We start from the raw sequence: 25605 nt of genomic DNA on the forward strand, positions 1-25605 counted from the left end.
TCAGACTGGTAAAATTTGGGGGAAACTCAGTGTTTTTTCAGCAATACTTGTGCCAGTGTCACCTGGGGTATCCCTCATCCTCACAGATCCCCCCTGGAGAGTGAGATGGGGTTGGCACGGAAAGCTGGGGAGTGGGTGGGGGGGTGGATGGATGGAAGAGGGATAAAGGGATGGACATCCATGGATGGATGGATGGACAAAGAGATGGAAGAGGGACAAAGGGATGGACATCTATGGATGGATGGAGAAAGAGATGGAAGAGGAACAAAGGGATGGACATCCATGGATGGATGGATGGATGGATGGAGAAAGAGATGGAAGAGGGACAAAAGGATGGACATCCATGGATGGATGGATGGATGGGCAAAAAGATGGAAGAGGAACAAAGGGATGGACATCCATGGATGGATGGATGGATGGAGAAAGAGATGGAAGAGGGACAAAGGGATGGACATCCATGGATGGATGGATGGGTGGATGGAGAAAGAGATGGAAGAGGAACAAAGGGATGGATGGAAGGATGAACAAGGAGATGGACAGACAGATGGACAGATGGATGGAGGGAAAGCAGAATGGCCAGAAGGATGGACAGATGGAGGGATGGGGGGGGACAGTGGGATGGAAGGACAGATGGAAAAATGGGTGGATGGGGACAGATGGAAGGAGAGAGGGACAGGTGGGTGAAAGGGATGAATGGAGGAATGGACAGAGGGACAGCAAGATGGGTGGATGGATGGACGGATGGATGGATGAAGACATGGAAGGACAGATGGAGAGACAGGGGGACAGAAGGACCAACATGGATGGAGGGATTGAGGGATGGATGGGGAGGTGGCTGGAGAGGGACTGTGGGACAGGTTGGGCGGATGGATGGATGTATGGATGAGGGAACAAAGGGGTGGAAGGATGGACAGATGGAGGGACGGGGGGATAGCAAGGACAGATGGACACATGGATGGATGGAGCGACTGAGGGATGGACAGGGACACAGACAGATGGGGGCTGCAGGACAGATGGGTGGGTGGGTGGGTGGATGGGGGGATGGATGGATGGATGGATGGATGGATGGATGGATGGATGGATGGATGGGTGGGTGGGTGGGTGGGTGCGCTCAGGGGTGCCTCTGACCGAGCGTACAGAGGGATGCGAGTGGGTCTGGGGTCCCCTGGGCCCAGTTCCCCCTCTGGTTCCGCGGCCCCTTTAAGCCCCCCCCCGGGCGGTGCAGGGGCGGGGGGTGGGCGGGGGCCGCGCCGCGCGGGGGACAATGGGGCGGGGGCGGCACCGCTGAGGTGCGAGGGGGCGGGGGGCAGGAAGTGCGGGGCGGATCGGCCCCTCCCCACCCACAGCGGGGAGAGCCGGGAGCCGGCGGGGCCGCTCCCCCCACCGCGAACCGGCACCGGCACCGGCACCGGCACCGGCACCGGCACCGGCACCGGCACCGGCACCGGCTGGGTGAGGGCAGCGGGCGCCGGGGGCAGCGGGACCCCCAACCCAGGGGGGAGCTTGGCGCGGAGCGGAGTGGGGCGGGGGGCGGTCTCGAACCCAGCGGTGCCGGGAGCCGGGGGCGGTCTCGAACCCGCGGCCCCCCCGGTGCAGCCTCCTGGCTGGGTCCCCCCACGTTCAGCCTCACCTCGGGTCCCCCCCGCAGCATCGCACCCCCAGTCCTCTCCCATTGCATCCTCGTTGCATCCCACCGCCCTCCCCCTTACCACCGAATCCCCCAATCTGTCTGACCCCCAGCCCCCCCATTGCTGTCTGACCCCCAGCCCCCCCCATTGCAGCCTGAACCCCAGTTCCCCCCATTGCAATCCCCCCATTGCAGCCTGAACCCCAGCCTCCCCATGGCAACCCCCAGCCCCCCTCTTGCATCCTGACCCCTTGTTCCCCCATTGCAGCCTGACCCCCAGTTCCCTCATTGCAACCCCTCCAGCCCCCCCATTGTAGCCTGACCCCTGTTTCCCCCATTGCAGCCCCCCCCATAGTACCCCAACCCCCCGGTTCTCTTCATGACATCCCCCCCAGCCCCTCCATTGCATCCTGACCCCAAATCCTCCATTGCAACCCCCCTCACTGCATCCTGACCCCGCAATTTTCCCCTATTACAACCCCTCCCTGCCTCTTCATTGCATTCTGGTCCCCAATTCCCCCCATTACACCCCTCCCCCCAATTGCACTTCAATCCCCCAGTTCCCATTACACCCCTCAGCCCCCCCACTGCACCCTGACCCCCCAGTCTCCCCCACTGCAACACTCCCACTGCACCCTAACCACCTAATCTCCCCCATTGCACCCCCAGCCCCTCCACTGCATCCTGACCTCCAGCTCCCCCCATCATACCCCCAGACCCCCATTTCCCCTCTCAACCTCCCCATTTCCCCCTCAACCTCCCCATTTCCCCCTCAACCTCCCCATTTCCCCCCTCAACCTTCCCATTTCCCCCCTCAACCTCCTCATTCCCCCCCTCAAACCTCCTCATTCTCCCCCTCCAGCTCTCCCCAATCCCCCAGGCCCCTCTCATCACCTTCTCTCCCCCACCACAACACCCCCACTGCACCCCAACCACCCAATCCCCCCCATTACACCCCCCAGCCCCTCCACTGCATCCTCACCCCCAACTCCCCCCATTATACCCCCCCTTATTACCACCCAGACCCCCATTTCTCCCCCCTCAACCTCCCTATTTCCCCCTCAACCTCCCCATTTTCCCCCTCAACCTCCTCATTCCCCCCTCAACCTCCTCATTCCCCCCTCAAACCTCCTCATCCTCCCCCTCCAGCTCTCCCCAATCCCCCAGACCCCTCTCATCACCTTCTCTCCCCCCTCTCCCCCCTTCCCCACCACAACACCCCCATTGCACCCCAACCACCCAGTCCCCCCCATTACATCCCCCAGTTCCTCCACTGCATCCTCACCCCCAACTCCCCCCATCACCCCCCCCCCCCTTATTACCACCCAGACCTCCATTCCTCCATTACCACTCAACCTCCTCATTTCCCCCCTCAACCTCCTCATTTCCCCCCTCAACCTCCTCATCCTCCCCCTCCAGCCCTCCCTTCCTCTCCTCCCAAACCCCCAGACCCCTCTCATCACCTTCTCTCCCCCCTTCCCAACCGCAACACCCCCACTGCACCCCAACCACCCAATCCCCCCATTACATCCCCCAGTCCCTCACCCCCAACTCCCCCCATTTTACCCCCCCCTTATTACCACCCAGACCCCCATTTCTCCCCCCTCAACCTCCTCATCCCCCCCTCAAACCTCCTCATCCTCCCCCTCCAGCTCTCCCCAACCCCTCGGACCCCCCTCACCGCCCTCTCCCCCCCTGTCCCTGCAGCCCCCCATCCTTGCAGCCCCCCGCCATGGCTTGCAGCCTGAAGGATGAGCTGCTCTGCTCCATCTGCCTGAGCATCTACCAGGACCCGGTGAGCTTTGGCTGTGAGCACTATTTCTGCCGCCGCTGCATCACGGAGCACTGGGTGCGCCAGGAGCCCCAGGGCACCCGGGACTGCCCCGAGTGTCGCCGGACCTTCACCGAGCCCACCCTGGCCCCCAGCCTCAAGCTGGCCAACATCGTGGAGAGGTACAGCGCCTTCCCCCTGGATGCCATCCTGGGTGCCCAGCGGAGCCCCTTCCCCTGCAAGGACCACGAGAAGGTCAAACTCTTCTGCCTCACCGACCGCGCCGTCGTCTGCTTCTTCTGCGACGAGCCCGCCGTGCACGAGCAGCACCAGGTCACCAATATGGATGATGCTTTTGAGGAGCTGCAGGTGGGTCCGTCCCTCCTCCCCTCCCTTCAAAGAAACGTTTTGCTTGGGAAAAACCTTGAAAATCATTGCATCCAACCATAAACCCAGCGCCGCTGCCAAGGCCACTGCCGACCCGCGGCCCTCAGCACCACATCTCCCTGGCCTTGGGGACTCCATGGGGGACTCCTCCTTCAGCAGCAGCAGTGCCTGCCCATCGATCTCCTGGGCACAGAACTCCTCAGCAATCTCCTGGCAGCCTGGGGCAGCTCAGAAACCCCCCCAGCAGCAAGCAGAGGGTCAGGGCATGGAGCTGCTGAGGAAGGACCTCAAAAAGTGTGCCCAGTCCAACCATGAACTGCCCAGGTCACCCCATGTCCCTCATCCCCACATCCCCAGGGTCTGAAACCCCTCCAGGGATGATGGGGACTCCAGCCCTGCCCTGGGCAGCCTGGGCCAGGCCCTGACAACCCTTCCCAGGGAGAAATTCTTCCCCAGCTCCAACCTAAACCTCCCTTGGCACCACTTGAGTTGTGCCAAAAGTTCCTCTTGTCCCATCCCTTGTTCCTTGGGAGCAGAGCCCGACCCCCCCTGGCTCCAACCTCCTCTCAGGGGGTTGCAGAGAGCCAGAAGGTCTCCCCTCAGCCTCCTCTGCTCCAGGATCAGCACCCACAAGGGCTCTCAGCTGCAGGTTGTTCTCTCTCATCCCTCTCTGACCACGCACCATCATCCCTGCAGGGTTCCCTGCCCTGAGCTGCTCCTCTCAGCTCCTTTGTCCATCTGTCCCCTCTTGGCTCCTGTCTGTCTGTCCCTAAATCCCTTCTGTCCCCCTCGGGGTCAGCCCCATGGATTCTCCCCATCCCTCAGTCCCTCCATCAATCCCCAGAGCTTCTGCAGATGCCTCCCTGGTCATCCCCTGTTCTCCATCCACACTGAGAGTTCTTGGGGACCCCCAAAACACCTGTCTGTGTGTGCCCCCATGGATCTACCAAACTGATCCCAAGCAGGACCCCTCCCAACCCATTATCCACCCCCCAGCTCTGCCCTGGATGGGACCCCAATGCCAACAGCAAACAGTACTGCTTCTCTCCCCCCTCCCAACCCCTGCACCCCTTCCCCACAACCCCTGTACCCCCAGGCCATGTTTTCCACCTGCTGACGTCCCTTTTTTCCCTAAACCCTGTGTTTTATGGTGTTTTTTTTCTTTCCCCAGCGGGAGCTGAAGGAGCAGCTCCAGGGGCTCCAGGAGAGCGAGCGTGGCCACACGGAAGCCCTGCACCTCCTCAAGAGGCAGCTGGCTGAGACCAAGGTACAAACAGGGACACTGCCCCCAGTGTCACCCCTGCCCCCTGCCTTGCCCACCTCATTTTGGGACCTCTAAAGCCTCCAAAGCCCCCAGTTTCCTGGATCTACCCCATTTTCCCTTCCCCAGTACCCCTGGAACCTGCAGGTGTGTTGTCAAAGCTGCTCATCCCTCTTCTATTCTGTTCCGGGCTGCTTTTATTTATCTTTTTAATTAATTTTGGGGTTATATTTATTTCCTCCTCCTTGCGTGGGGGGGTTCAATTTTCTCTTATCCCCACCACCCACGGGGGGGGGGGGGCTCCTTTGGGTCTTCTGTAGGGTCAAAAATCCAGATAATACGCTTGGAGCCCCCGGAATCTCTCGGTTCATGGGGGCTGTAGGGTTTTATTTTGGGGAATTACAGCTTCACCGAGGGGTCGGTGTTGGGGGGGTGGGGAGGGGCGGGGGAAGGGGGATTCCTGACACCCACCTGCACCCCAAAAGTCCTCAGCCAAGAGCCTGCGGGTGACCATCGGGGAGGCTTTCGAGCGGCTGCACCGGCTGCTGCGGGAGCGGCAAAAGGCGATGCTGGAGGAGCTGGAGGCTGACACAGCCCGGACCCTGACTGACATCGAGCAGAAAATCCAACGCTACAGCCAGCAGCTCCGGAAGGTTTGTTCAGCCTGGAGAGAGGGAGGCTTGGGAGACCTCAGGACCATGGTTTTTTTGTTGTTGTTTGGTTTTTTTGTTGTTTGTCTTTTTTCTTAGAGTCACAGAATGGGCTGGGTTGGAAGGGACCTCAGAGCTCATCAAGTCCAACCCTTGCTCCACTCCCCCCATGGTTCCCAGCCCATGGCACTGAGTGCCACATCCAGGCTCTTTTGAAATATCTCCAGGGATGGAGAATCCACCCCTTCCCTGGGCAGCCCATTCCAATGGCTGATCACCCTCTCCAGAAAGAAATTCTTTCTAATGTCCAACCTAAACCTCCCCTGGCACAACTTGAGACCTCTTGTGCCCTCTTGTCTTGCTGAGAGTTGCCTGGGAAAAGAGCCCAACCCCCCCCTGGCTCCAACCTCCTTTCAGGGAGTTGGAGAGAGTGATGAGGTCTCCCCTGAGCCTCCTCTTCTCCAGCCTCAACACCCCCAGCTCCCTCAGCCTCTCCTCATAGGATCTGTGCTGGATCCCTTCCCAGCCTCCTTGCTCTTCTCTGGACCTGCTCCAGCACCTCAATCTCCTTCCAGGGGGCTACAGAGCAGATGGAGACTCCCTATGGACAAGGAGTCCCATGGGGAAGCCAAGGGGCAATGGGCACAAGGTGCTCCTGGGGAGATTCTCATTGGACACAAGAGGAAAATTTTTCTCCATGAGGAGAGTCAGCCCTTGGAATGGTCTCCCAGGGGAAGGGGTGGATTCCCCCACTTTAGGAAGTTTGAAATCTCAGCTCGATGGGTGCTGAGACATCTCACATCAAGAATAACATCAGAAGGGTTGGAGCAGATGATCCTTGGGGTCCCTTCCACTGACACTCTGTGATTCCATGAAGGTGCAGGAGGGCAGCCAGATCCTCCAGGAGCGCCTGGCAGAAGCTGACAAACACGTCTTCTTGGCTGGGGTTGCATCCCTTTCTGAAAGGTGGGTGATGGTGGGGTGACACTGGGGTCCCCTCTGTTGTCCCCCTGCCCCTTTCTCCATCACCTCTCCTTTGCAGGCTGAAGGGGAAGATCCACGAGACCAACCTGACCTACGAGGACTTTCCCACCTCCAAGTACATGGGCCCCCTGCAGTACACCATCTGGAAATCCCTCTTCCAGGACATCCATCCTGGTGAGCAGGGCAGGGGGGGCTGGCTGGGGGGCTGGGGACAGGGACATCAGTGGAGAGGGATGGGAAGAGGGACATCAGCAGTGTGAGATGGGGATGGACATCACCAGCAAGGGCTGGGGATGAGGACATCAATGATGGGAGTGGGGAGAGGGACATCACTGGTGAAGGACATGGGGATGCACTGGTGAGGGACAAGGACTGGGACATCACCAGCAAGAGGTGAGGACGTGCTGGTGAGAGGTGGGGAAATGCCAGGGTCAGCAGGGGCAAAAGATGTGGGCATGGTGGTGAGAGATGGGGACAAGGACATCACCAGAAAGAGTTGGGGATGAGGACATCAGTGGTGAGGGTGGGGAGGGGGACATCACTGGGGATGCACTGGTGAGGGACAAAGACAGGGACATCACCAGCAAGAGGTGAGGATGTGCTGGTGAGAGGTGGGGAAATCATAGAATCCTAGAATGGGCTGGGTTGGAAGGGACCTCAGAGCTCATCAAGTCCAACCCTTGATCCACTCCCCCCGTGGTTCCCAGCCCATGGCACTGAGTGCCACATCCAGGCTCTTTTGAAATATCTCCAGGGATGGAGAATCCACCCCTTCCCTGGGCAGCCCATTCCAATGCCTGATCACCCTCTCCAGAAAGAAATTCTTTCTCATGTCCAACCTAAACCTCCCCTGGCACAACTTGAGACCTCTTGTGCCCTCTTGTCTTGCTGAGAGTTGCCTGAGAAAAGAGACCAATCCAGTGGGAGAGGGAGACAGGGTCAGCAGGGGCAAAAGATGTGGGCATGGTGGTGAGAGATGGGGACAAGGACATCACCAGCAAGGGTTGGGGATGAGGACATCAGTGGTGAGGGTGGGGAGAGGGACATGGTGAAGGACATGGGGATGCACTGGTGAGGGACGTCACCAGCAAGAGATGAGGACGTGCTGGTGAGAGATGGGGAAATGCCAGTGGGAGAGGGAGGCAGGGTGGGCATGGTGGTGAGGTGGTGAGAGATGGGGACAAGGACATCACCAGCAAGGGTTGGTGATGAGGACTTCAGTGGTGAGGGTGGGGACATTACCAGGGATGCACTGGTGAGAGACAAGGACTGGGACATCACCAGCAAGAGGTGAGGATGTGCTGGTGAGAGGTGGGGAAATGCCAGGGTCAGCAGGGGCAAGAGATGTGAGCGTGGTGGTGAGAGATGGGGACAAGGACATCACCAGAAAGAGTTGGGAATGAGGACATCAGTGGTGAGGGTGGGGAGAGGGACATCACTGGGGATGCACTGGTGAGGGACAATGAGAGGGACATCACCAGCAAGAGATGAGGATGTGCTGGTGAGAGGTGGGGAAATGCCAGGGTCAGCAGGGGCAAGAGATGTGGGCGTGGTGGTGAGAGATGGGGACAAGGACATCACCAGAAGGGCCAGAGATGTCTCTGGTGAAGGACGGAGACCGAGCCCACCGGTGGGGGAGGAGGCCACCCCCATGACCTTCTCCACACCACAGCAGTTCGCACGCTGTCTGGGGGGTGTCTGGGTGCCCGTGTCCCCAGCCCCTCGTCCCTGTGTCCCCTCTGCAGTGCCAGCAGCCCTGACACTGGACCCTGGCACCGCTCACCACCGCCTGATCCTCTCTGACGACTGCACCATCGTGGCCTACGGCAACCTCCACCCCCAGCCCCTGCAGGACTCCCCCAAACGCTTCGACGTGGAGGTCTCAGTGCTGGGCTCCCAGGCTTTTTCCGGGGGGGTCCATTACTGGGAGGTGGTGGTCTCGGAGAAGACCCAGTGGATGATCGGGTTGGCCCACGAGGCTGTCACCAGGAAGGGCAGCATCCAAATCCAGCCCAGCCGGGGCTTCTACTGCATCGTCATGCACGACGGGAACCAGTACAGCGCCTGCACCCAGCCCTGGACACGGCTCAACGTCAGGAGCAAGCTGGAAAAAGTCGGGGTTTTCCTGGACTACGACAAAGGGCTCCTCATTTTTTACAACGCCGACGACATGTCCTGGCTCTACACCTTCCGGGAGCGTTTTCCTGGGAAGCTCTGCTCCTATTTCAGCCCTGGACAGAGCCACGCCAACGGGAAGAACGTCCAGCCCCTCCGCATCAACACCGTCCGCATCTAACGGGGGGGTTTGGGGAGGGGGGGATGTCACCCCTGCATCTCACAGGGTGTGGGGGGGTGGGTATCACCCCTGCACCTAAAAGGGTGTTGGGGGGGGGGTCGGTGTCACCCCTGCACCCCAGGGGTGTGTGTGGGGGGGGTCGGTGTCACCCCTGCATCTAACAGGGTGTAGGGGGGTCACCCCTGCATCTAACAGGGTGTTGGGGGGGGTTGGTGTAACCCCTGCATCTAATGGGGTGTTGGAGGGGTCAGTGTCACCCCTGCACCCCAGGGGTGTATGGGGGGGGTTGGTGTCACCCCTGCATCTAATGGGGTGTGGGGTGGGGTCAGTGTCACCCCTGCATCTTATAGGGTGTGGGGTGGGGTCGGTGTCACCCCTGCATCTAACAAGGTGTGGGGGGGTCACCCCTGCATCTAATGGGGTGTTGGAGGGGTCAGTGTTACCCCTGAACCCCAGGGATGTGTGGGGGTGGTCGATGTCACCCCTGCATCTAATGGGGTGTGGGGTGGGGTCGGTGTCACCCCTGCATCTAACAAGGTGTGGGGGGGTCACCCCTGCATCTTGTAGGGTGTGGGGTGGGGTCGGTGTCACCCCTGCATCTAACAAGGTGTGGGGGGGTCAGTGTCACCCCTGAACCCCAGGGGTGTATGGGGGTGGTCGATGTCACTCCTGCATCTAACGGGGTGTGGGGGGGTCACCCCTGCATCTTACAGGGTGTCGGGGGGGGGGTCGATGTCACCCCTTCATCTTATAGGGTGTGGGGTGGGGTTGGTGTCACCCCTGCATCTAATGGGGTGTTGGGGGGGGATCAGTGTCACCCCTGCACCTAACATGGTGTGGGGGGGTCGGTGTCACCCCTGCACCCCAGGGGTGCTGCTGGGGGGTTGGGGTGTGGGAGGTGGGGCTGCTCCTGCCCCGAGCCAGCAGGATCCCCCCTGCCCCCTCTCCCTGTCCCTGTCCCGCGCTTCCAGGGGGTCCTGGGGGGGTGGGGGGGGTCCGGGCTGCTGCAATAAAAGGATTTGGAGAGAAGGGGTTGGGTGGTGGAGAGACCCGGGGGGGAAGGGGGGGGACAGCACCGTGCCAGGGTATGGCACTGGGGTGGGCATTGACTGCCACGCTGTGCCCCCTGTGCCGTGCCAGAGGGGACGTGTCACCACGTGTCACCACGTGTGTGCTGTGCCACGTGTGCCACGTCACCACATGTCACCATGTGCATGCCATGCCAGAGGGGCTGTGTCACCACGTGTCACCACGTGTGTGCCATGCCAGGTGTGCTGTGTCACCACCTGTCACACCATGTGTGGCACTGTGTGCTGTGCCACACCATACATGCCCTGCCACGTGTGGCACTGTGCTGTCACCTGCAGTGCCATAGGTCACCCTCTGTGCCATGTGTACAGCTCCCTGCCATCATGTGTGCCATGCTGGGGGTGTGGCACCGTGCCATGCCACGTGTGCTGAGCTGTGCCACATGTGCCACACTGTGCCATGTGCACTGTGCCACGCAGCACCGGGCCGTGCCACCTGCTGTGTGCTGTGCCATGGTTACCCTGCCCTGCCACACGGGTGGCACTGTGCCACGCCGTGCCATGCTCACCGTGCCACGCTGTGCCACGCCACTGTGCCGTGCCACACGGTGCCAGGTGCCCCACACCGTGGTGTGTAGTGCCAAGCTGTGCCATCGGTGCTGTGTCGCACAGGGGGTGTGGTGTGTAGGGGTGTGGTATATAAGGGTGTGAGATATATGGGGTGTGGTGTATAGGGGTGTGGTATATGGGGTGTGGTTTATGGAGTGTGGTGTATAGGGTGTGGTGTAAATGGGGTGTGGTATATAGGGGTGTGGTGTATGGAGTGGGCTGTATAGGGGGCAGTGGGAGGCTGGGGGCACGGAGATCACACTGGGAAAATACTGGGATTGTACTGGGATCATACTGGGAGCACTGAGGTCACACTGAGATCGCACTGGGGGCGCTGGTATCAAACTGGTTTCACGCTGGGTGCTGGGATCATACTGGGATCGCACTGGGATAACTCTGGGATCATACTGGGTGCATTGGCATGTCCCAGGGATCATTCTGGAATGGCACTGGGATTGTACTGGGGGTGCTGGGGTCATACTGGGGGCACTAGAATGACATTGGGATCACTGGGATGGCATTGGGGTCATACTGGTGGCACTGGGAAGACACTGGGAAGGCACTGGACTCATACTGGTGGCACTGGGAAGGCACTGGAGTCATACTGGTGGCACTGGAGAGGTGCTGGGAAGGCACTGGGGTCATACTGGGGTCATATTGGAAAGGCACTGGGAAGGCACTGGGTTCATACTGGTGGCACTGGGATGACACTGGTGGCACTGGGAAGGCACTGGGGTGATACTGGTGGCACTGGGGTCATACCAGGGGCACTGGGGTCATATTGGTGGCATTGGAGAGGCACTGGGGTCGTACTGGGTTTATACGGGGAAGGCACTGGGGTCATACTGGGTTCATACTGGTGGCACTGGGTTCATACTGAGGTCATACTGGTGGCACTGGGAAGGCACTGGGGTCATACTGGGTTCATACTGGGTTCATACTGGTGGCACTGGGAAGGCACTGGGGTCATACTGGTGGCACTGGAGAGGCACTGGGGTCATACTGGGTTCATACTGGTGGCACTGGGTTCATACTGGGGCCACTGAGAGGACCGGGTTCCCGCCCGTCCGCGAGGGGGCGCTGCTGCCCCCCGTCCCCCCTCGGCTCCTGTCGCGCATGCGCAGTGGGGGCGGTCAGGCCGGCTAGCTGCGCGCCGAGCGGGGGGGGCTCCGCCGCCATCTTGGTTTGCGGGGACGGGCCCGGAGGTACCGAGCGGCGGGGGGTGAGAGGACCCCGGGACCGAGGGACCTGGGGAGGGGGCTGCGGGAAGCTGTGGGGCACGGGGGGCTGCGGGGTATGTGGGGAGGATTAGGGGCACGGGGGGTGTGGTGCTTGGGGGGCGCTGGGGCTGGGACTGAAGGGGCTGAGGGGCAGGGGGCGGTGGTTATTGGGCGTGGGTTATTGGGTGTGGGATTTGAGGGGCTGGGGGGGGCGTGGGGTGGAGTGTGGGGAGATGGGGGACATGTGGGGCGTTATGGGGAGGAACCTGCGGGGCTGGGGATGCCTTGAGAGGGGCTGGGGGACACCTTTGGGGCTGGGGATGCCTTGGGGGGGGGGCTGGAGGTGCCTTGGGGGGGGCTGGGGATGCCTTGGGGATGCCTTGGGGGGGGGGGGGCTGGAGGTGCCTGGGCCGTGGGCTGGAGGTGCCTGGGGGGAGGCTGGGGGTGCCTGGGGGGTGGGCTGGGGGACACCTTTGGGGCTGGGGGTGCCTGGGGGGGGACTGGGGGTGCCTTGGGGGCTGGGGGTGCCTTGGGGGCTGGGGGTGCCTGGGGGGGGGCTGGGGGTGCCTGGGGGGTGGGCTGGGGGTGCCTTGGGGGGGGGGGGCTGGGGGTGCCTGCGGGGTCTTTATGGGATCCTGGGTTGGGGGGGGCAGGGGTAGCGCTGCAGGCCCAAGGGGGGTGGCACCCGGGGGAGTTGGGGGGCTCCATGGTTGGGGTGACGCCCCCCTTACCCCTCCCTCTCCCCCCCTCCCAGCCATGGAGCCGAGTGGGGGGGGTCGTAAGGAGAGGCCGAAGCCCCGGGAGGCAGCAGCGCGGCTGGAGAAAGCCAAACAGAAATCAGCCCAGCAGGAGCTGAAACAGAGGCAGAGAGCGGAGGTGAGCGAGGTGGGGAGGGGACACACGGGGACAAGGGACGCGCCGGGGCCGGGCACCTCCCCCCTGACCCCCCCCACTCATCAGCTCCTCCTCCCCCTCCCCAGATTTACGCCCTCAACCGGGTGATGACAGAGCTGGAGCAGCAGCAGTTCGACTCCTTCTGCAAGCAGATGGAGGCCTCTGGCGAGTGAAGGGGCCCACGCAGCCCCCACCCCCCCACGCCCCTCTCCCTGCAGCCTCCCCCCCCCCTTTTTTTTCTAACTCTTTTGTTATTTATTACGGAATGTTTGTTGTTGGGTTGCCTTTTTTTAAATAAAACCTGTGGTGGTTCCACATTTCTCTGGCTCCCTCGGTGCGGAGTGGGAATCTTGGGAAGGGGGGGGGGGAGGAGGCTGGAGGCCAGAGCAGCTGCAGCCACCTCTCGCCAGGTCCCAAGCAGGACCCAGACCCAACAATTCCAAGGGTCAGGAAGGTTCCCTGCCCTCCCTCTCCCTGGATTTCCCCCCCTTTCCAGCTCTCACAGCTGTTGGAGCCTCCCTGGGGACCCTCCCGAGTGTTTCTTTCCGCCGGGTTTGACCTTCGCTTCCTTCCTCCACCCACACGCCCTCTGCAACCCCACAGCCTTCCAGAGACTTCGGATCAAACTCTCTGCTTCCCCCCCCTGCCAGCAAACACCCAGGAGGTGTTGTGGTTTTTTTTTTTATGGGGGGAGGGGGAGCAAATAAAACCACGTGTGAGAGGTGGGGAAAATAATAAACACCAAAATGCTGCTGGGGAATCCGGGTGCAGAACCTCTGGGGATTTTCTTGGTGGTTTCTTCCCCTTCTTCCCAACCATGGAGGGGCTGAGCTGTTTGGGGTTTTTTTGGGGTGTAAACCTTCCCCTTTTTAAAGAAATTAACAACACAGAGTGGGAGCAATCTCTAAATTTCCCTCCCCCTGAGGAGGGGTTTGGGGTTTTTTTGTTCTTGTTACAGGGGCTGCTCACCCCCTAGGACAGATGGGGTACAGGGAGGGTATTTTTAAGGTGAGTTGGTTGAAGCCCTTGTGCATCCTGGTGTGGTGGGAGGTGTCCTCATGCCAGGGGGGTTGGATCTTGATGATCTTCAAGGTCCCTTCCAACCCATTCTGGGATTTGATGCTTTTAGGGCTCTTTTCCTACCGCTCCTTTTACTTCCCTTTTCTAAACAAGCGAGAGGAGCTAAGGGAGGTGGCTGAGGAGGAGGAAGAGGAGGCTGAGGAAGGTGTTTCTTGGTGTTGGGTGAGGGCAGGGTTAGGCTTTGCAGCTCCAGAGGGCAGAGGGGAAGCAGATGTAGGACATGGACCAGGCGAGGCAGTAGACAGGAGCCAGCCCTGCCGGTGAGAAGAGGATGGCCACCACCCCTGTAGAGTGGGAAAAGACTTTGGGATCTGCTCCTTCCTCCCCTGGGGGAGTTTAATTACCCCCTCCCACTTTAATTGGCAGCCATCTCCTTACCTCCAGTGTAAACCAGTTTCTTCCAGAGCTGGGACTCCAGCACCTTGTCGTGGGGGTAGGAGCCCCGATCCACCATGAAGAGGATGGTGACGCCCGCGGCCACACGCAGCAGGGGGACATTGCCCTCTGTCAGCAGGAAGGTGCTGGCCAGCAGCGAGGAGGCGTAGGGACAGGGCAGCCCCCGGTAGGTGAAGGGGATCCCAGCTGAGTGCCAAATGTGCCAAATGTGCAGTTGAGGGAGGAGGAATCACCCCCAAACCCCCCCCCCCCCAGCCTGATGGCCTTTAAACTGCTGAACTGGAGAGAATCGGAATGGTGGGACACAGAGCCCCTTTTCCAACAGATCATAGAACCATGGAATGGGTTGGAGGGACCTTAAATCCCCCCCCCAGTGCCCCCCCTGCCATGGTCAGGGACACCTCCCCCAGCCCAGGGTGCTCCAAGCCCCATCCAACCTTCAGCACTGCCAGGGATGGGGCAGCCACAGCTTCTCTGGGAAACCTGGGGCTCAGCACCCTCACCCCAAACAATTTCTTCCCCATCTCCAGCCTCAATCTCCCCTCTCTCTCCCAGTTCCAAGCCATTCCCCCTCATCCCATCCCTCCAGGCCCTTGTCCCAAGTCCCTCCCCAGCTTTCCTGGAGCCCCTTCAGGCACTGGAAGGTGCTCTAAGGTCTCCCCATGGGATCCTTCTCTTCTCCAGCCTCAACACCCCCAACTCTCTCAGCCTGGCTCCAGAGCAGAGCTGCTCCAGCCCTCCCAGCAGCTCCAGGGCCTCCTCTGGAATCACTCCAACAGCTCCGTGTCCTTCTGCTGATGGGAACCCCAGAACTGGACCCAGTTGGAGCCAGAACTCACCACTGGAGAAGAAGCAGAGGCGAGCAAAGACGGCCATGACGTAGGCGATGGCCAAGAGCCCTCCCAGCACCCCCTGTGGCTGCAGCAGCAGAGCCGTGGCCAGCCCGAAGGTGGTGAAGTCAGCAAAGTCATCCAGTTTGGCCCCTGCAGGCAGCAAGGAGCCAGGTGAGTTGTGGGGACAGAGGGGAGAAGACAAGACCCCAACTCTGGGTTCCCCGACTCACCCAGCGCCGAGCAGGCATCGAGCTGCCGGGCAACGGCTCCATCAGCCAGATCCAGCAGGAAGCCCAGGAGCAGCAGCCAGCAGGAGTAGTGGTACTGCCTGGGGAGGGCAAAACCAGCCTGACTTCCCTTTTTCCCCACCCATTTCCCCTTTGTTTCCCCCCCCTTTTTTTTTATTTTATTCCCCCACACGCACCTGTTGAGGCTGCAGAGGACAGAGGACAGCCCTGCCACCAGGTTGGCCACAGAGAGCCCATTGGCAGCATTTTTCCTGATGAATTCCAGGGTCCGGCCCCAACCTGGTCTCTCCCTCAGGAACAATTTCTTGGTGGTCTGGAAAATACCTGCAACCCACCGTGGGGGCTGGTGAAGAGCAAAAACCCCCCCTCAATGGGGTGGAGTTTAACCCTCCCCCAGGTAGTGGTGCTCGGGGACAGGAGGGGGACACAAAGCCCCACAGCAGCCCCCTGCCCCCCTTCCAGCTCTGGGGAGGATTTTTGGGGGTGCTGCTGAGGGAGGGGGGGGGGCTCGTTGGCTCCTTCCCCTCCTCAAAAGTCCCCAAAAAGCTTTTTTATTTTTTAGCAAGCATGGTGGGGGAGGTTGGGGTGTGTTTTTATGTTGTAACAAGCCCTGCCTCGTTATCTGCCCAGCTGGAGGCACAAAGGAAAACCAAACCAAACCAAGCAGAGAACTGCAAAAGACAAACGAAATAAATAAAATAACTTTTTAAAAGGAAAATAAATCCAAACCCAAGCTTAGACTTAAACAAACAAACAAACAAACAACCCCAGGGGTTAAGCTCCAGTGATCTTATATACCTATGGGCTAAGCTTTAGAGCAAGGGTTTAAGGGTCATGTCCTACTAGTGGGCTTTGTACCCTGCCTGTGCCGTGGTCCCAAAGCCAGGCAAGCTGGTGACATCCTTCATCTGAAAGAAAACAGCACGTAAGAGCAAGACAAGAGCCACCCCCACCCCTCCACCCCCCTGCACCCTCTCAGCCCGGGGCCACCTCATCCCCCAAACGCCGCTCAAACCGCTCCCGGGGGTGACAACACCAAAAAGAAGAATTAAAAAAAAAACACAAAACCCCAAAAAACCACCAAACCAAAGGCCCCCGTCGGGTCGTGAGGAATTCCAAGATCCTCCTGGTTGAGGGGTGGGTGGCTCGGCGTGCCAGAGGGATGGATTTGGCCACTGGTGAGGTGACCTTTGGACACCGCGCCCCGAGCCGGCGGGACGGGCTGAGCCGGGTGCCTGGGGATGGAAAATCCCCCCCAGGGTCCCCTCAGCACCTGGGGTCAGTTGGGTTCTGAGGAGCTCAGCACATGCCCGGTGCTGTCCCCTTTTTGCTTCTCCTTGATTTGGGATAATCCGGTGGGTTGGGAGCTGGGGGGGCTCCAAAGTGGCCAAAAAAAAAGAGGAATTTTGGGGCTTGCCATCACCACTCTCCTCGGCTCCTGGCAGGATCATCACAGGTGGCATCGCAGTCCCCGGGTGCCTGTGCCCATTCCTGGTGTTTCCAGCCAGGGTGGGAGCATCCCCCCCACTTTTCCCAAAATCTCTGCATTTTGCTACTATTTTTTTGAGGGGAAAAAAGGCGGTTCGGGCTCTTTCTGGGTGACACCACACGTCTCACGGGGGATTGTACCCCCCAGGAGGGTCTCACCTCTTGGGGACAAGAGAGAAAAGGAGGCTGAGGCAGAGGAGGTGCAGAATGAACTTGGGGGTTTTTTTGGGGCTGCTTTATGGTTTCTCCATTTTTCCGCCCCAATTCCCGGGGTGGGGCTCGGGCCGTGCCCTGCAGCCTGGATTTTGCTGCCAAAGCCCCTAAAACGGTGATTTTTGGGAAGGGGTTGGGGAGGGGGGGGAGGAAAGGGAGGAGAGAAGAATCCTTGCAGAGATACATCAAGCTGTCACTTACCAACCGGCGGTGACACCATCCACATGGCCGCGGTGGCAGCGGTGACACCGGCGAGGGGAAACTGAGGCACGGGGGGTGCTCAGCGCTCCCCCTGCGGGGTTCTCTGCCTTTATATAAGCAACGGCTGAGGAGGCTGAGTCACCCGTGCCGGGGGTGGGTCCGGCCAGAGGACACGGGGGTTTTTGGAGCTGCTTGGCACCACCGGGGAGGGAGGAGCTGGCCCGGGAGGGACGGGGACCTGTGCCAGCCTCGCCGGCTCCGTGCCAGCTCCACGGTGCCCGGGCTGGCCTGGCAGCACCCACGCCAGGCTGGCAGCACCCAGCCCAGGTGTGGATCACCCGTGCCAGGCTCGTGGCATCCGTGCCAGGCTGTCAGCACCCATCCCAGGTGTGGATCACCCATGGCACCCACCCTGTGCCTGCCCGTGGGGTGCTCGTGGCACCTACACCAGGATGGAGCCCCCCCCGTCAGCCTCATGGCACCCACAGCACCCACAGCACCCACAGCACGCTGTGCAGCACCCCTGCCAGGCTCTGCAGCACCTACACCAGGCCTGCACTGCTCAGGCCACACTCACAGCACCCACACCATGGCCACAGCACCCACACCATGGCCACAGCACCCACACCATGGATGCAGCACCCATGCCATGACTACAGCACCCACACCATGGCTACAGCACCCACACCATGGCTACAGCACCCACACCATGGATGCAGCACCCACACCATGGCTACAGCACCCACACCATGGCCACAGCACCCACACCATGGCTACAGCACCCACACCATGGATGCAGCACCCACACCATGGCTACAGCACCCACACCATGGCTACAGCACCCACACCATGGATGCAGCACCCACACCATGGATGCAGCACCCACACCATGGCTACAGCACCCATGCCATGGCTACAGCACCCACACCATGGCCACAGCACCCACACCATGGCCACAGCACCCACACCATGGATGCAGCACCCATGCCATGACTACAGCACCCACACCATGGCTACAGCACCCACACCATGGCTACAGCACCCACACCATGGATGCAGCACCCACACCATGGCTACAGCACCCACACCATGGCCACAGCACCCACACCATGGCTACAGCACCCACACCATGGATGCAGCACCCACACCATGGATGCAGCACCCACACCATGGCTACAGCACCCACACCATGGATGCAGCACCCATGCCATACCTGTAGCACCCAAGTTATGACTCATGTAATTACTATAGCACCCATACCATGAGTGCAGCACCCATGCCATGACTGCAGCACCCATGTGATGCTCGCAGCACCCACACCATGCCCATAGCACCCACACCCACCCCACTGCACCACCACCACTCCCCTCACCCCCTGCCCTCTGTGGCACCCAAAGGTGACTCCCCCCACCCAACTCACACCCCCAGCACCACAGCACCCACTGTGCCAGCCCAGCTGGGTACCACCCCACCTCTGTCACACCCCCACCTCCCGTGGGGCAGCACCCACTCGTGAAAGGGCGTCACGAGCTGGGGTGGGCTCAGCACCCCCCGTGCTGGAGCAAAGGCCCCGTGGCTGCTCGGTGGCTGCCGGGGCCACCGCAGGGGGAGCAAAGGTCCCCGGGGACACGGGGACAATAAAACTCCTACAGCCCCCACACCTCCAGGCTGGAACTTTCCACTCGGAGGGTGTTGGGGGTGGGGGCTGGTAGCACCCATCCCCGTGGGGTGCCGAGGTGGGGGTCCCAGGGGTGCCGGTGGTGGCCGCTCAAAGGGCTCTTTGTTCCCCGGTCACGCGCTGGCTGTTGGCAGGAGAGGAGCCAGGGCCGTGGGGCCATCCCCGGGGGCCTCGGGGGGGCCAGCCCTGGGGACACACAGAGGGGGGGGTTCACCCTTGGGGGCCCTCAGGGGGGGCACAGGATGGAACTGGGTGCCCATCATCCGGGCTTCGGGGCATCTCGGGGGGGCTCATCACTGGGGCATCAGGGACTTGTCCATCCCCGTGGCATCGGGTCACCTCTAGGTGCCCATCCCCCTGGCATTGGGTCACCTCTGGGTGCCCATCCCTGTGGCACTGGGTCACCTCTGGGTGCCCATCCCCGTGGCATCAAGGTGTCTGGGGGTGCCTGTCCCCTTGTCACCGTGGTCCCTCACTACGCCCATGCTGGTGGCTTCAGGGCACCTCAGTGTGACCTTTCCCTGTGACACTGGGATGTCTCAGGTTGCCCATCTCCGTGGTCTCTGGGCACCTCCTAATGGTCCCTGCCCCCACCCATCCCATGTCCCCCCACCCAGCACAGGGACACGCAGGTGCCAGAGCTGTGGTTTATTTGCCCGGTGCCACTCCAGGGTGTCACTGATGTCACCGCTGCCACCGTGCTCAGTGCTGGCTCATGGTCTGCGAGGGAGAAGCTGTTCAGGGGGTGCAGCACCCCAGCACCCCAGTCCCCTGACACCCTGGTACCCAAGCACCCAGCCCCCTGGCACCCCAATTCCCTGCTGCTCCAGTACTCCAGCACAGTGACACCACAGCACCCCATCTCCCCAGCACCCCGGTGTCCTGGAGCCCCAACAACCTGGCACCCAATCACCCAGCCACCCTGGCATCCCAACACCATGGCACCCCAGAAACCTAGCACCCCAACACCCTAGCACCCCAAAACCACGGCAACCCAACACCCCAGTACCATGGCACCCCACCACCCTGGAAACCCAAAACCATAGCAGCCCAGCACTCCCTTTGCCTGGCACCCCAACACTATGGCTCCCCAGCACCCCAAAACCATAGCACCCCAGACCCTGGGCAGCCCCAGCACCCTGACACCATGGCACCCCATCTCCCCAGTCCCCTGGCACCCTGGTCCTTCAATACCCTGACCCACCAGCACCTCAATCCCCTGCCCCCCAATACCCAACACCCTGGCCCCCCAGCACCCCAATCCCCTGTCCCCCAATCCCCTGGCCTCCCAGCACCCCAATCTCCTGGCACCCCCAGCACCCCAATCCCCTGTCCCCCAATACTCTGGCCTCCCAGCACCCCAACCCCCTGCCCCCCAATACTCTGGTCCCCCAGCACCCCAATCCCCTGTCCCCAACACCCTGGCCCCGCAGCACCCCAACATCCTGGACCCCAACATCCTGGCCCCCCAGCACCCCAAAACCCTGGCGCCCCAATCCCCTGGCCCCCAGCTCTCCCCCCCCCCCCACCTCGTTGATCCAATCCTCGAACGCGGACACGCGGGTGAACACCGTGGGTTTCTTGGGTGTGTTGCAGCCCAGCCCGGACACGAAGCTGGCGACCCCGTGCACCTCCCAGGTCCCATCGGCCGCCTGGCAGTTCAGGGGTCCCCCCGAATCGCCCTGGGGTGCAGGACAGGAAGGGCTGAGCCCCTGGGGGTTCTGCCGCCGTGACCCCTCCCTTTCCCCCCCCCAGCCCGGGGGCACTCACGTTGCAGCCCGCCTTCTCGGCCCCCCCGGCACAGATCATGGTGTCCCGGATTGCCAGGCTGCCCCACCACTCGGGCTGCCTGCACTGCTCCAAATCCACCACCGGCATCAGCGCCTGCTGCAGCCGCTCCGGCAGAGGCCCCCCCGCTGCTCCCCCCACACCCGGTGAGGCCGGGAAACTGCGCCTGGGGGGCTGCTGGCCAGGGCCAGGCATCCCTCCATCCGTCCGTCCATCCATCCATCCATCCATCCATCCATCCATCCATCCATCAATCCATCCCTCCATCTGTCCATTCATCCATCCATTCCTCCCCCTCCCTCCCTCCCTCCTTCCATCCATCCCTCCATCCCTCCATCCCTCCACCCATCCCTCCATCTCTTCCTCCCTCCATCCATCCGTCCATCCATCCATCCATCCATCCATCCATCCATCCATCCATCCACCCACCCATCCACCCATCCCTCCATCCATCCCTCCATCCCTTCCTCCCTCCATCCATCCATCCATCCATCCATCCATCCATCCATCCATCCATCAATCCATCCCTCCATCTGTCCATTCATCCATCCATTCCTCCCCCTCCCTCCCTCCCTCCATCTCTTCCTCCCTCCATCCATCCGTCCATCCATCCATCCATCCATCCATCCACCCATCCACCCATCCCTCCATCCCTTCCTCCCTCCCTCCATCCCTCCATCCATCCCTCCATTCATCCATCCACCCATCCCTCCCTCCCTCCCTCCCTCCCTTCCTTCCTCCCTCTCCCCATCCATCCCTTCCTCCATCTCCACCCCCCATGCACCTCCCCATCCCTCCCCCCACTCACTGCTCAGCCGTCCCCAGCCGCTGAGGTGACAGGGGTACTGGTGGGGCAGGACGGTCCCTGCTGGTGGCAGCCGCCCCACCTGCACCTGGGTGCTCAGCACTGCCGGGTGCTGCAGCTTCAGCAGGGCCATGTCATTGCTGCCACAGGGGGACACCATCGTTGGAGAGGCACGTGGGGGTGTCCCCGGTGTCCCCAGTGTCCCCAGCCCCTCGGGACCCCGCTCACCCGCAGGCCACGCAGGAGCTTCTCCATTTGGGATGGACGAAGATGTCTTGGGAGGCCACTGGGATGCGCTGCTCGGAGCCCTCCTCAGCACCCATGTCGTACTCACCCAGCACCACCTCGTAGGTGCGCTTGGAGCTGCCCGGGACACGGGGACATCGGGGCAGGTTGTGGAACCCTGCACCCATCCTGCACCCCGCACACCGCATACAACCCCCCCTGTGCCCCCCCCGCACCATGCACCCACCTGCACAATATTTGCACGCCCCTCCACTCCTCTTCCCGTCCCCCCTACACCCATCCCCACACTCTGCACCCCTACTACCCTCCTGCACCCTACACTGGCCCACGCACCCCTCCCGCACCCCCCTGCACCCGTCCTGCCTTCCCTGCACCCCACCTGCATCTCCATTGTGTACCCATCCCTGCACCCCCCTGCACCCCCCCTGCACCCCCCTGTACCCCTCCTGCACCCCCCTGCACCCATTCTGCCTTCCCTGCACCCCCCCTGGACCCTGCATCTCCCCTGCGTACCCCTCCCGCACCCCCCTGCACCCCTCCTGCCTTCCCTGCACCCCCCCTGGACCCTGCATCTCCACTGCGTACCCATCCCTGCACCCCCCTGACACCCCTCCGTGTCCCCATCCTGACCCCGCACCCTGCACCCCCCCGCACCCTGCGCCCCCGGGGGTCCCTCACGAGATGCAGTGCGCGGCCGTCATCACCCATTGGGGGGCGATCAGGGTCCCCCCGCAGGTGTGGTGGAAGGAGCCGTCCCGCTCGTACTGCAGCGAGATCTGCGGGGGGGGTGGGAGGGGGGAGGACACACGGGTGGGTGAGTGGCTGTTGGCACAGCACCCATGGGTGCCCCCCACATCCTGACCCTGTTCCCCCCCTCTCACCTGCCAGGGCCAGCTGTAGGGCTCAGCATCCTCCCCGTTCACCACCCGCGAGTCGGGCAGCACCGCGGCGCGGCTGCCTGAGGGACAGAGCGCTTGTCACCTGCCTGTCACCTCCCTGCCACCTCCCTGACACCTACCCAACCCCCTCAAAGCTGGGGACACCGGTAGGGGCGTGGGGACATGTCGGGGAGGAGGGCTTAGGGACACCTTACCCACCTGTCACCTAGCCCCAAGTTCGGTGACACTTTGGGGACATGGTCAGGGGACTTGGGGACATGGTAGGGGGACTTGGGGACATCTTTCCTGATTGTAATCCACCTGTCCCCCCCATGCCAGGCTGGGAATGGGGACATGGCAAGGGGGGGCTTGGGAACATCTTACCCACCTGTGACCCACGTCCAAGGTTGGGGACACAGCAGGAGGGGACAAATTGAGGACACTTTACCCATTTGTCATCCACCCCCACAAGGCTGGGGACATGGGTAGGGGGCTTGGGGACATGGCAAGGGGGGCTTGGGGACACCTTTCCTTCCTGTCACCCACCTGTCACACCCATGCCAGGTTGGGGATGGGGGGAATGGGACCTCGGTGACATTGTGGTGGGGCTCAGGGACACCTTACCCACCTGTCACCCACCCTGTAAGGTTGGGGACGCAGGGAGTGACCTTGGGGACACAGTGAGGGGACTTGGCAACATGGGTGGGGGAGCTGGGGACGTGGTCGGGGGGATTTGGGGACACCATACCCACCCATCACTCCCACCACAGATTGGGGACAAGGGGAGAGCACACTTTGGGGACATGGGGGTGTCTCTTACTCACCTGTCACCCCCACCCCAGGTGGGGGACAGAGGGGAGGACACCCTGGGGACACGGGGTGGGGGTGTTGGGGACCTTACCGGCAGCCACCAAGAGCAGGATCAGGGACAGCATCGTGGTCTGGGTCTGGCCAGGGCACGGGGGTGGCCGTGGCTTTAAACCCCCGGGGTGGGGGGGCCAAGGGCACCCCTGGGAATCGGCACCCAGCACCCACCTGGTGCTGGGGGGGCTCGGGGGGGGGGGGGTGTTTAACCATTAACCTTGGCCTTGGGGGGACGTGGCACCCACACCCTGATAGTGGGGGGACTCTGCAGCCCTCCCTGTGTGTCCCCTATAGCCCCCAGGGACACCCCCCCTGGTGCCCCCCCAGTCTCTATCCCCCCCAGTAGCCCCCATAACACCCCCAGAGCCCTCCGGTGACCCCATAGCCCCCCAGTGTCCCCCTGCCCCTATTTCCCCCCCCGTGTATCCCCTATAGCACCCATAACCCCCCGCCCCTATAGCCCCCCAGGGCCCTAGAGCCCCTTCCCCATGTGTCCCCTGTGGCCCCCACAGACCCCCCCGTGTCCTCGGGTGTGTGGCACAGGTGGGGTCTGTCCCCCCCCGCGTCCCTATGGAAGGTCACAGAGGTGTCCCCCTATGTCCCACTCCCCCCCGTGTCCCCATGCAACTTCCCAGGGGTTCACAACGACGTCCCATGCCCCCCCCCCAATGTCATCCTGTAAGTTCCCAGAGGTGTCCCCACAGTGTCCCCATAGTGTCCCCAGCTACATCACCTGTAAGTTCATAGAAGTGTCCCATGCCCTCTTGTGTCCCCCTGTGAGTCCCCAAAGATGTCCCCATGGTCCCCTGTGTTTCCACGGTGTTCCCACGCACCCCACATTCCCCTCTATAAATTCCTAGAGGTGTCCCCACAGTGTCCCCATAGAAGTTCTCAGAGGTGTCCCCATGGTGTACCTACAGTGTTCCCATGGCCTTCTGTGTCCCCCTATAACATCCCAGGGGTGTCCCCCAACACCTCCCCATGTCACCCTACAACTTCCCAGAGGTGTCCCCACGCCCCCCAGTGTCCTCCTGTAAGTTCCTAGAGGTGCCCCACGGTGTCCCCATGCACCCCAATGTCCCCCTGTAAGTTCCTAGAGGTGCCTCACGGTGTCCCCACGGTGTCCCCACGGTGTCCCCACGGCGTCCCCACGGTATCCCCAATGTCCTCCTGTAAGTTCTTAGAGGTGCCTCACGGTGTCCCCACAGGGTCCCCACGGTATCCCCACGGTGTCCCCACGCCCCCCATTGTCCCCCTGTAAGTTCCTAGAGGTGCCTCACGGTGTCCCCACGGTGTCCCCACGCCTCCCACCCCGTGTCCCCATGCAGGTTCCCAGCTCTGTCCCCCCCCCTCCCATTGCGCGCTCCCGCTGGGCTCCGCCCCGCACGGAGAGGGGACCGAGGGGGGGGGCGGAGCGGTCCCGTTCGGCGGGGTGGGCCCGGAGGGGAGTGGGGCGGAGCGGGCCCGTTCAGGGGGCGGTGGGCCCGGGGAGGGGCGGAGCGGGGCCGGAGCGGTCCCGGGGCGGTCGCGGAGCAGAGCGGGAGGGAGCGGCGGGTCCGGAGCGGGCGATGGGGCGGCGGGGAGAGGTGCTGGGCACCCTCCTGCTGCTGGGGACCCTCCTCGGGGTGAGTGACACCCCCCTCCCCCCACCTCGGACATCCCCACCCCACGCTTTCGGGGCGTCCCGAAAGGAATTGGGGTCCTTTAAAAGGGTTGGGGTCTCTTTAAAGGAGTTGGGGGGGTTTGGGGTGTCCCTGTCCTGTGTCCCTCCCCCGAGCCGCGGTGCCCTGGGGGGGTTGGGGGCCCTTGAGAGGAGTTGGGGTCCTCACCCCCTGCGGTGTTTGAGTCCCGTGGAGAGGTTCGGGGTCCTCTGGAAGGATTTGGGTCTCTTTAAAGGAGTTGGGGGACGCTGAAGGGCTTGAGGGTCCCTGTTTCCCCCCTGGAGGGTTGGGGGGGGAGAGGGGGCCCTTGAAAGGAGTTGGGGTCCCCCCACACAGCGCGGAATTAGGGTCGCGTGGAGGGGTTGGGGAGTTTTTAGAGGGGTTGGGGTCTCTTTAAAGGAGTTGGGGGGCTCTGGAGGGCTTGGGGGGTCCCTGTCCCCACCCCGGAGCTGCGGTGCTCTGGAGAGGTTGGGGGGGTCCTGAGAGGAGTTGGGGTCCA

At 62.0% G+C, this 25605-nt stretch overlaps 5 protein-coding genes across 17 annotated transcripts in view; 3 read left to right on the top strand and 2 right to left on the bottom strand.

The window, feature by feature from the left end:
• The first annotated feature begins 1303 nt into the window (after positions 1–1303).
• Positions 1304–8985, top strand: LOC139806944 (E3 ubiquitin-protein ligase TRIM62). Its single transcript, XM_071767267.1, has 7 exons — positions 1304–1452; positions 3335–3767; positions 4957–5052; positions 5532–5699; positions 6574–6662; positions 6739–6854; positions 8426–8985. The coding sequence occupies exons 2-7, from the start codon at positions 3360–3362 to the stop codon at positions 8974–8976; spliced, it is 1428 nt and encodes a 475-aa protein (XP_071623368.1). The 5' UTR covers positions 1304–1452; positions 3335–3359; the 3' UTR covers positions 8977–8985.
• Positions 8986–11724: 2739 nt separating this feature from the next.
• SVBP (small vasohibin binding protein) lies at positions 11725–13044 on the top strand. Its single transcript, XM_071767269.1, has 3 exons — positions 11725–11818; positions 12588–12709; positions 12814–13044. Exons 2-3 carry the CDS (start codon positions 12590–12592, stop codon positions 12898–12900), a joined length of 207 nt encoding a protein of 68 aa, XP_071623370.1. The 5' UTR covers positions 11725–11818; positions 12588–12589; the 3' UTR covers positions 12901–13044.
• A 575-nt stretch (positions 13045–13619) lies between these two features.
• TMEM269 (transmembrane protein 269) lies at positions 13620–17332 on the bottom strand. 13 transcript variants are annotated; one of them, XM_071767254.1, is made up of 7 exons: positions 17187–17298; positions 16148–16192; positions 15461–15608; positions 15267–15364; positions 15043–15186; positions 14186–14389; positions 13620–14091 (listed from the first exon to the last, which is right to left on the bottom strand). In XM_071767254.1, exons 1-7 carry the CDS (start codon positions 17209–17211, stop codon positions 13982–13984), a joined length of 774 nt encoding a protein of 257 aa, XP_071623355.1. In that variant the 5' UTR covers positions 17212–17298; the 3' UTR covers positions 13620–13981. The 13 variants fall into 13 exon arrangements, with proteins under 13 accessions (XP_071623355.1, XP_071623359.1, XP_071623364.1 ...); XM_071767258.1 differs by having other exon boundaries at positions 15267–15384; positions 17187–17282; XM_071767263.1 differs by having other exon boundaries at positions 16143–16192; positions 17187–17282.
• A 2165-nt stretch (positions 17333–19497) lies between these two features.
• CELA3B (chymotrypsin like elastase 3B) lies at positions 19498–23531 on the bottom strand. Its single transcript, XM_071767268.1, has 8 exons — positions 23483–23531; positions 22585–22661; positions 22382–22479; positions 21686–21820; positions 21461–21597; positions 20635–20780; positions 20394–20546; positions 19498–19584 (listed from the first exon to the last, which is right to left on the bottom strand). The coding sequence occupies exons 1-8, from the start codon at positions 23514–23516 to the stop codon at positions 19567–19569; spliced, it is 798 nt and encodes a 265-aa protein (XP_071623369.1). The 5' UTR covers positions 23517–23531; the 3' UTR covers positions 19498–19566.
• Positions 23532–24937: 1406 nt separating this feature from the next.
• Positions 24938–25605, top strand: part of HSPG2 (heparan sulfate proteoglycan 2) — a 50392-nt gene continuing 49724 nt past the window's right edge. Inside the window, 1 exon segment of the mRNA XM_071767442.1 lies at positions 24938–25070. Coding sequence (XP_071623543.1) covers positions 25014–25070 — 57 coding nt within the window. The 5' untranslated portion in view covers positions 24938–25013.

The sequence above is a fragment of the Heliangelus exortis genome, chromosome 23 (assembly GCF_036169615.1).
Source record: "Heliangelus exortis chromosome 23, bHelExo1.hap1, whole genome shotgun sequence".
Taxonomy (NCBI): Eukaryota; Metazoa; Chordata; class Aves; order Apodiformes; family Trochilidae; genus Heliangelus; species Heliangelus exortis.